Source organism: Paramormyrops kingsleyae, chromosome 7 (assembly GCF_048594095.1).
Source record: "Paramormyrops kingsleyae isolate MSU_618 chromosome 7, PKINGS_0.4, whole genome shotgun sequence".
In the NCBI taxonomy this organism is placed as follows: Eukaryota; Metazoa; Chordata; class Actinopteri; order Osteoglossiformes; family Mormyridae; genus Paramormyrops; species Paramormyrops kingsleyae.
Window position 1 is genome coordinate 8,373,237 of NC_132803.1, and position 9,860 is coordinate 8,383,096.

The window sequence follows — 9,860 nt, forward strand, 5'->3', positions numbered from 1 at the left end:
GTCATGTTGGGATTAGGGTTTTCCCCATAGAAATGAATGGAGAGTCCCCACAAAGATATAATTACAAACTTGTGTGTAATTGTGCTTGTATGGGTTTCCTGCGGCCATGACAGTTTGCCTTCATAATCCAGACCAGTGTCTCAAAACCATCCTGCGTGTGTAAATGTTGTGATAATTAATTTGCAAACCCCAATTAGGCTACACCATACCCTATTCTCACTATAAACTTGGATATGAAGTTTAATTGACTATTTTTATATTTTGAAATAAGAAGCAGTACACACTCATATTCCTGAATTAAGAGTTTTGTCATATCTTTAGATAAACGTAGATAAATGTAAGGTAATCCATTCTGGGAGCAAAAATATAAAAAGATATTTTATGGGTTCCACTGAAATAAAGGTAGCTGATTATCAGAAAGACCTCAGTGTGTATGTTGATGCTTCCATGTCCAACTCTTGCCAGTGTGGGGAAGCAATAAAAAAGGCCAATAGGTTGTTGGGTTACATCTCTAGGTTTGTGGAGTTTAAGTCAAAGGAGGTGATGCTAAGATTATACAATGCCTTGGTAAGACCCCACCTAGAATATTGTGTGCAGGTTTGGTCACCATACCTTAAAAAGGACATTGCTGCCTTGGAAAGGGTGCAATGGAGGGCTACGAGAATGATTCCTGGTCTTAGAGGAATGTCTTATGAGGAGAGGTTAGCTGAGCTGAATCTGTTCAGCCTTGAGTAAAGGAGACTAAGGGGGGACATGATCCAGGTCTATAAGATTCTAATGGGTCTGGATGCTGTTCAGCCAAATGGCTACTTCAATATTAGTTTAAATGGTAGAACTTGTGACCATAAGTGGAAATTAGCAGGAGAACATTTTAAAATGAATTTGAGGAAGCACTTCTTTACACAGCGTGTAGTTAGAGTATGGAATAGTCTTCCTGTTAGTGTAGTGCAGGCTAAAACCCTGGGTTCCTTTAAACCAGAGCTAGATAAGATTTTAACAACTCTGAGCTATTAGTTAAGTTCTCCCCAAATGAGCTTGATGGGTCGAATGGCCTCCTCTCGTTTGTACATTTCTTATGTTCTTGTGTTTAATTGTAACATTCACTGGAAAAGCTTGAATCCCCCCCCCTGACTCATGATCAGCCATTTCACGCTTGAGGTCTCCTATTATTAAGTCTACATCTGACTAATCAGCTTGGATCTGTGTTTCTAGGTCATCTTGCCCAGTTAATGAGTGACTGTCCTGTGTTTCCTCTCCATCAGAACCACAGGTGGGAGCACTGGAAGACCTGGAGAGCAAAGGCTCCTGCCATCCGGTGAGTGCTGTGGACTTCAACGCGTCCCTGGGTCAACAAGGGAGGGGCTTCCGTTTTACTTCTTTAACCAATCGCAATATTCATCATATCAAGACATCACCACATTGGTTTGCTTTTTTTCATTTTCACACTCGAGCCAACCAGGTAGGAGCAGTGTGTGGCTCAGGGACTAAGCCTCTTGGCCTGTGATCAGAAGCCTGAAGTCTGTCCTCAGCAGAATAACTTCATGCCTGTGGGTCCTTCGGCAAGGCCCTTAACCCCCACTCTATGATGATGATGATTATTATTATTATTATTAATATTATTATCATTATTCTGCTCATGCTAGGTGACAAAGCAGATGACAAAGGGATTAAATCTCCATGCTAAAGCAGATTACTGTAACCTACATGTCATAATCCTTTAAACGAGTGGAACTGGAGAGTAAGCATTTTGCAGTTATGGGGATTTTCTCTGTTGTGTTGTACGACTTCAGCACCTGACTGCCTGCAGCATTTTGCTTCAGACTTAATTACATGCAGATTAATGCCAAGCTTCTCATTTCATTCTGTCTCCATGTTCCCAGCTGTAAAAACAGACTCGCAAAGTTATGGAAGTATGAATATTATCTCTAACTGTAGCGTGGACAGAACTCCTAGCAAATAAAGCTTGATGAAAATGTTTTTTTTTCCACCCAGAAAACATGCAAACCAATGAATAGCTGCTTATTTACTTATAAGTGCACTACATCAAACAAATCACCTTCTAGCTATACATTTCATATTTAATGCTGTTATAGCAATAATGCACTAGTATGTGATTTTCCATTTTGAACTATTAGAAAGTTACTTCACAGCCATGAGCTTCTCCATCTCCCGGGAAAACCAGCAGGCTCCTTTCTTAGTGCGGACGGACAGTCTTGGTGTCAGTCAGAGAAATAACACCATCCGCCTTGCTGCCGCTTGTCCTCTCCGCAGTATGAGGAGCCGTGCAAGACTCCGAGCCCAAAGCTGGCGGACAGTGAGGACCCAGGGAAAGGGAGCCCGGTCCTGGACAGCATCTGCATCAGCGAGGCGGACAAAGCAGCTGTTCTGGCGCTGATCAGAGAGGAGGTACGCAAAGGCCCCGGTTAGGCTGCCCGTAAACACCATCGCCTTTCGACACACTCTCTCCATCTTACTTTACTTTACTTTTTATAAATGTCTTTGACTGCAGTCACTAATGTATTGGATTTAATGTGAAGAACCATAGTAATATAAGTTTAAAGCAAAATAGTAAAAAAAATCTTTATATAATATGACCAAAAGGTTGTTATTTTCAAATAACTGAATTTTGTATTTTCCTTTCAGATCATCACTAAAGAGATAGAAGCCAATGAGTGGAAGAGAAAATATGAGGAGAGCAGGCAGGAGGTCATGGAGATGAGGTGCTTCAGTGTCCTCTAAGGCTGCATGTTTTTTTTAAAGCGTTTACATGCTCAGTAAGGTGTGTGTAAGGAGAGGTCATTGACACATTTATTTGCATGTGTGGATTTTAACAGAAAAATTGTTGCAGAATATGAGAAAACCATCGCGCAGATGATAGGTAAGTAGAGGCATCATGCTCTTCTTTGCTTGGTCTGAAAGCCTGCCTGAGATACTCCTTAGTGGGTGGTACATAGTCTCATCTAGGTCATAGTCGGGAAAAAAAAAAATCAACATACTGCACTTTACAGATGGCTGTTCTCCTTACTGGTGCTGATATTTCTATGAAGTTTTCATTCGCACATCTGAATTTGAATTGAAGAAACAGTATCTTGGCAGGAGCTTCTGGGGTTAACTTGATTCCAGGAGGTTGAAGGTGATTCCATGTTTAAACCGGTTCCAGAGGACGAGCAGCGCTGCAATTCTGGATCCCGACGGAGCATCCAGCAGCTGACTGCGGAGAGGGATCAGGCCGTGGCTGACCTGAACTCGGTGGAACGTTCCCTCTCCGATCTCTTCCGGAGGTACGAGAACATGAAGACTGTCCTTGAAGGATTCAAGAAGGTAGGTGATGGATAGCAGGTCGGCAGCATAACCAAATATCTCGGGACCATTCTCTGAGAACATAGAATTCCATTAAACTTTGTACCTTGAACCTCTATTTCCAAATATACTTCATTAGACAGTTTTGTGAATAGTGTTTTGTTTTTTTTTAATGACCAATTTTGAGTAAAAGAATATTTGCACATATAAAAAGTGACAAGCAGCTGGCATGGTGGCACTATTGGCCGTAATCTTGCTCCCACTCTGTCAGTAGAGGTTTCCATGTCCTCCCTGGTTTGTTCCTACAGTCCAGCGACGTGCAGATTGGTGAACTGGCATCTCTAAATTACGTGTGTGTGTGTGTGGGGGGGGGGTCGCTTAGATTACATTTGGGGACCCCAAAATGTCCCCAAAGTACGGTAAAACCTGAAACTTCCTTACTTTTGGGGACACTTCTTCAGGTCCCCATTTGGATAACCTCAATTTTATAAAAATCTGTGAATGCAATCAAAAAAGTAAAAATGCCAAAAGTCTTGTATTTAGTTTGGTTGCTTATGTTTGAGTTAGGATTAGGGTTATGCTCATAGAAATGAATGGAGAGTCCCCACAATAACAGGAATATATGAACTTTGAAGCATTTCCATTGTGCCAACATCTACATCCATCTTGATCCAGCACACATGCAAATGTTCAGAGTGGATTAGCTGATCCTCCTCCACCTGTTTTTTGATTCCACTCCAGAATGAAGAAGTGCTGAAAAAGTGTGCCCAGGAGTATCTCGCGCGAGTGAAGCAGGAGGAGCAGCGATACCAGACCCTAAAGATTCATGCTGAAGAGAAACTGGAGAAGTAAGTCCTGAGGCAATACGACAACAAAAGAGTGACATCAGATTAGCCATATTGTTAACAGGAAATGCCTCGCTGTGGTTTCCATGGATACTAATGACTGTATCCCCCCTCCTCATTGTCAGAGCCAATGATGAAATAGCTCAGGTGCGCGGCAAGGCCAACTCGGAGGGTGTGGCTCTCCACGCCAGCCTGAGGAAAGAGCAGATGAAGGTGGAGTCACTGGAAAGAGCCCTGCACCAGAAGGTGAGACTGAGCTCCCTGCCTGCACAACAGAAAGCCTTTGGACCCCAGTATCACTGCTCCTTGATTTAATGATCTTCCTGAATCTCTTCCCAGAATCAAGAGATCGAGGAGCTCACCAAGATCTGTGACGAACTGATTGCAAAGCTGGGGAAAGTAGACTAAAAAAAAACAATCAGTAGATGCTACAAAGTTAGTAACTGAAAAAAACAATATCAAAGCCTGACCCGCAGTCCCACTCATACGCTTTCTCCTAAACACTGTGCACATGACAGCCAGCGCCACCTAGCCGCACTCAGCAGGCATGCAACAAGGGATGGGCGTCGCATTTCGGCATTCCCTTTGCCCTTCCGTCGCAGCATCGCCACTGATAGCTGGCCCGTGCAGATTCGCGGTTCCCTTCCAAAATCCAAAAGTCTTTGGGACTGAACAATCTTACGAACATTTAATCCACAAGACTGAAAAAAACACCTTCATGTAAAAAAATGGGATGCTAAGACTGTGACGTAGGTGGTCGTGCAGGCAGTCTGTTTGTGGTCATTTGATTGTGTTTTGGATCTTGAATTGTAGTTAAACCAGAAACAGAGGAGATAAACCCTTCTGCTGTTTATGGCCCTCAGGCCCTCAGCCATGGTCAGGGCTGGGAAGAGGCTTCCGCTTTGCTCCTGGGTCTTAGGTGGGGTCTCAGAGCTGTGAGAAGACACAGGAGTCTCATAACCAGAATGCAGTCCTCCTGCAGAACTTCCCACCAGCCACTTCCTTCTGTTTACACAGCCAGACTGCTGCTAGCAGGTCAGCAAGATGTGACCGGCTTGGTATCTCCTTCCATCATTATTAGCCAACCTGAAATGTACATGCAATGGATTTCTGTGCTCCTTGTTGCCCTTGGTGTTTTTAACTGTGGTGAGTTGTGTCTGTTTCAAGGGCCGGTAAAACCAAGTATGTACAGAACATATGTGTATATTTCGTTGTCGATAGATGGTAATCTGATTCAATAATGATTTTGATATTATCACCTGGATTTATGATTTTCTGATTATCTAAGGACCTTGCACATGGCTGCTGTTCAGCTATTCGCTTTATGGGAAACTGCAGCCTCTCATTCTCGCAGACGGAATTCCTGCCCTGATTGGTCCGATTTAATTTGGCCAAACACTTGGAATTGCTTAAAGAGACAGAGACACGTGCCAGGAAACTAAATGTTTTTTATAACTTATGTAACTGAAATAGTTGCACAATGTGTGCTGTTATGTACAACCAACCTCTTCAAGAAAGTTCCATTTGGAGGTTCACAGTATTTAGCAATAACTTTCCCACCCATCATAAATGGTGTTTGGAGAAATTACTCTTCAGAATCCACTGTATTACTATTCAGTACCGTTACCATTAATAGCAAGCAGTGATCAATCATCAAGTTTAAATGGGTTGAACAGCTTAGCGATTGACAATGCATGATAATCCCACCCTAAAGTAGGATATAAAGGCACTTGGCAGCTTACAACGTAACGTACCAAACATTTGATGATGTTGCAGTTGTGCATCAGTGTTGAGACGGGAAGGTAATAGGATTTACGTCACACCTTTATGCCAATGAACAAGCGCTGGCTGAAATGTTGGCGTGCAACGAGAACAGAATCATACGTGATTTACATATGAAGTACAATAACCCTGGAGACTGTTGAAAACCCCAGGTAATGTTCTCTGGTGTTATATTTACGAGTCCAGTTGCATTTGCAGGTCATTGTAGATAAAACATTTCGGGGAAGTTAAGTGTAGGAAATGCATCCATTTGTTAAGATGGTGTGTGTACTATGAATTGCAATAATGCCCACAAATCTTTATGTACAGTCTGACTGTAGTGTATCCAGCATCAAGTTAGATTATGACCATTGCAAAGGTTTATTGTGAGAACAGAAAATGCCGCAGATCTGCACTGAAACGCAGTGTCCGCAGTGTCCTTTGCAGTGACCCTTTTCCACTGGCAGACCACACTGTCAGTCACCAGAACATGTAGCCATCTTAGTGCCAAATTGCAATTGCTCTGCATTGTTTTATCTGCACTTCTCTGTTTTCATTTGGACACAGAAATATAATATACACACACACTCACACACACACACACACACACACACACACATATATATATACACATATAATTTTATATGCAAGTAAATCTCATGATATTTGTAAAGTGGAAAAACCTACAAAGATGTAATTAAATGTTTTACTAATATATATTTTTGATCATATATGCCTGAATAAAAATCTAAATAATTATTACGGTGTTTTGACCATTTTTGTTCCCGATGATGCCTGTTCCTGTCTTTCATTTTATAATCACTCATGGGTGGCCACGCATGTCCTTTGTCCCTGAGGGTCATTCTGGTTGTCATGGAATCCTCTTATGTCAAGGACAATGGTTATTCGTTTGCAGCAGGAAGAGGGATTAGACCTGGATTAACGGCCAGGTATCCTGGGCCTCTCATGAAGAGGGCATAGCCGTCCTGTACTTAGTCCATGATGAAGACTAGCAGGCACTGCAGCACCAAAGAAAGGAACTGGAAGCCAGAAAAGGTTTTCAGACTGATTTAGTGCAATTGACACTGAGCAATTTACATTTACCTAAATTATTTATGCTTGAGAGTTTAGCTGGTTGGTCAAACAAATCTCTTTAGACAAAACTGAGGGTGTGTGTGTTTGGTATACGGAATTCCTGATTTCTGAAGAGAAGACTCCCTCCACGTTGAAATTGGTGTATAATTTCTCAGAAAAGTCAGTGACTGGCTGTAGATTTCACAACAGCATTCATCTGAGAAGGTCCCGAACAGAAGCATGTTCCACAGCTCATTGGTTAATCTCGTTCAAAGCCCCAGTTAATCTCGTCCCATGTGACTTGGAAACCCCCTCAACAGGTGTGAGTTCTGTGTCGTCCTGTGGCCGCAATCGCATGCCTATCATGTCCATCTCCAAAGCTGCCACAGCATCTAAGCCAATGATCCTTCAATGCTGGGCGCCTAGACCAAGGAGGGATTAGCCCCAGCTTCTCAGCCATCTCCTCCCTCAGCTGTACCACCATTCGGCCGACTTGAACCATGAAGTCTCTCCTGGCGATGCTGGTCCTCCTCACCATTGTCGTGCACAGTGAGTACATCCTGCATTTTACCAAAAATTTCTTTCGAAAAACCCAGAATGGTATCTTCTTTCAATATTTCTAACAAAACAAAATAACTGCTTAGCAGAGCAATAGAAATATGTCTGTATTCCCGCCTCTGGTGTAGCAATGTATGTAGTGAAATTTTTTTTATCACAGAATACAAGTGATTGTCTTCACGTAATTTGAAGCTGTAGATATATTTTCCAAGTGGCATCAAGGAAAAGAACATTTTTTTCAGATTTTGACCTGTTTAAGTTAATTACTGCTAAATAAATGTGCACTCAAGTCCACTAGTTCTTCCGTAAAATGTTGAATGAAGTACTAGACAGTGCAAACAATTTGACATGTAAATTACTGGGTTTGACGACACGTGGCATTTGTTGTGATAACCATGGACAAAAAATGATGATTGAGGCTGAAGTAGATCAGACCTCCCTAATTGCCCCCCATTGTGTAAAGTGCCCAGATTCCTACTGCTTAATTTTAGATTAGCTGTTCTCTCCTGTCCCGTCTGTGAAGACAAGGCGCTGAAGTGCCACACGTGCGTGGCGGGCAATGAGGATGAATGCAACCAGCAGGGCACCTCCAGCTGCCCGCAGTGCGCAGACGCCTGTGTCACCATCATGGGGCCCAGTGAGTAAATCCTGCACTGTCCCGACTTAATGGAAGTGTAATACCACCATGAGTAGTTTCATGCTGCTGTAAGTGGGGCCACACTGGGTACCACTGCTGCTTCACACCTCCAGGGGAGGGAAGCCAGTTCCTACCTCTTTGGTGTGTGGTGTTTACATGTTCTCTGTGTTAAGTTGTTTTCCACTGGGGACTCTGGTTTCCTCTCACAGTCCAAATACGGCTAAGCTAACTGGTGTCTCTAAACTGTCCATAGAATAGGACTGAGAGTATGTGCCCTCTGATGGGCTGGCATCTCATCCAGAGTGTAACCCAGACTAGTGCCCAGTGCTACCTGGTACCGGCCCCAAGACCCTGCAACCCCCTTACCATGATAAGTGGTCAGGATGGCTCGGCGTAAATTCAACTCTCTGCTGTAATACGCCATTACGTCCACACGGTGGTAGCATAGCACATTTATTTGTGTCAGTACGTTATAACACCTTTATTTGTGCTAAGTAAAGTCACACATTGTTGGATTACTGCCTTCATCTTAATCTAACTCTTGATTTATAAATGTATTGTGTTACATGTCTAAATATTTCAAGTACAAAACTGCAACTCAAACAAATTTCATGATATAACAAATAGTGATGTCCCCTTTACTGTCCATGGAGAGGGACATAATATTTTATTACATTCTCTTCCAAGCCAAGCCTTTTTAATCTCAGGCCCACTATGTTCATGATTTTCCTGATGAAATGCTGCTTTTTATGTAGATTTTAATAGGACAACTTGCCCAGGGGTCCAGTGCGCCCCCCAACATGGACCTATCAGCAGTAGCACATCACATATTGTCGCATCTACCTACCCAAACGCCACCCCCCCCCCCTCCCTACCTCATTCTACCCCTCCCCACTTCTCTCCCTCAGGTACCGTTGTGAAATCCTGCTCCTACAAGCCTTTCTGTGACAAGGCTCATCACAATACTGGGGGAGTGAAGATGGAGTGCTGCTTTACTGACGACTGCAATGGACCTCATCGTTCCCACAGCCACGGGGAGGAGAGTGCTGCCCCCAGCCTGGGCACCAGGCCTGTCCTGCTGCTGCTGCTCCTGCTGCTTCAGCTGATAGTCAGCAAGCTGTAGCTCTCGCCGTAACGGCCGCTGCATCCCCTAACCCACCGCTTACACCCTGTGGCTTAGATAGAGCACTTTCATGCCGTGTGGAGAAAAGCCCACAGACCACAGGTGACAGAGCTGCAGGGCTTTTGCTATGTATTATAAGTTAGTCTTAACTGCACTGCACTGTGAGTCACTTTGCTGTAACCTTTGCAGACTAACCTCCTGCTCAGTAATGTATAGAATGGAAATTTTCTGGAGCATCATTAAATCTGAACTTGCTCATGGGACATCATGCTTTGTTGTGTTTATGAACGATGTTGGAGGATTTTCCTACACTCTCTCCTACTATGACACATAGAATCTATGAGTAAAACACGCAGAAAGAGGAGACTTCAAGACTCGGAGATGACCAATGTTTTAATAAGAATAAGATTTCAATAAACACGCAGTTTCAATACAAATAACTGAACAGAATGCAGCAGCAGGTAGTGCCCCCCCCCCCCCCCCAATCAACTATTTGAATGGAAAGTTCAATTCATTTAAATTAACAATTTGGAGGAATCGGTTCTGTAAATTGAACCAAGCT

General features: G+C 43.2%; 2 protein-coding genes across 7 annotated transcripts in view; both read left to right on the top strand.

Annotated features, from left to right (window-relative positions):
- Window positions 1-6,665, top strand: part of LOC111837757 (transforming acidic coiled-coil-containing protein 1-like) — a 33,063-nt gene extending 26,398 nt beyond the window's left edge. For all 6 annotated transcript variants that reach the window (XM_072714189.1, XM_072714190.1, XM_023800076.2 and 3 more), the window contains 8 exons: window positions 1,263-1,315; window positions 2,272-2,406; window positions 2,644-2,720; window positions 2,835-2,878; window positions 3,161-3,321; window positions 4,042-4,148; window positions 4,271-4,391; window positions 4,485-6,665. In XM_072714189.1, coding sequence (XP_072570290.1) covers window positions 1,263-1,315; window positions 2,272-2,406; window positions 2,644-2,720; window positions 2,835-2,878; window positions 3,161-3,321; window positions 4,042-4,148; window positions 4,271-4,391; window positions 4,485-4,553 — 767 coding nt within the window. In that variant the 3' untranslated portion in view covers window positions 4,554-6,665. The remainder of the gene's footprint in view (window positions 1-1,262; window positions 1,316-2,271; window positions 2,407-2,643; window positions 2,721-2,834; window positions 2,879-3,160; window positions 3,322-4,041; window positions 4,149-4,270; window positions 4,392-4,484) is intronic.
- Window positions 6,666-6,732: 67 nt separating this feature from the next.
- LOC111837759 (uncharacterized) lies at window positions 6,733-9,458 on the top strand. Its single transcript, XM_023800078.2, has 3 exons — window positions 6,733-7,529; window positions 8,062-8,175; window positions 9,084-9,458. The coding sequence occupies exons 1-3, from the start codon at window positions 7,481-7,483 to the stop codon at window positions 9,296-9,298; spliced, it is 378 nt and encodes a 125-aa protein (XP_023655846.1). The 5' UTR covers window positions 6,733-7,480; the 3' UTR covers window positions 9,299-9,458.
- Window positions 9,459-9,860: the final 402 nt, after the last annotated feature.

What these genes read in the sequence shown, in the direction of transcription:
- LOC111837759 (XM_023800078.2), top strand. Translation starts at nt 7,481, where the DNA reads ATGAAGTCTCTCCTGGCGATGCTGGTCCTCCTCACCATTGTCGTGCAC. An exon ending in CCTCACCATTGTCGTGCACA is followed by an intron (nt 7,530 to 8,061) that starts GTGAGTACATCC and finishes CCGTCTGTGAAG; the next exon opens with ACAAGGCGCTGAAGTGCCAC. An exon ending in TGTCACCATCATGGGGCCCA is followed by an intron (nt 8,176 to 9,083) that starts GTGAGTAAATCC and finishes TCTCTCCCTCAG; the next exon opens with GTACCGTTGTGAAATCCTGC.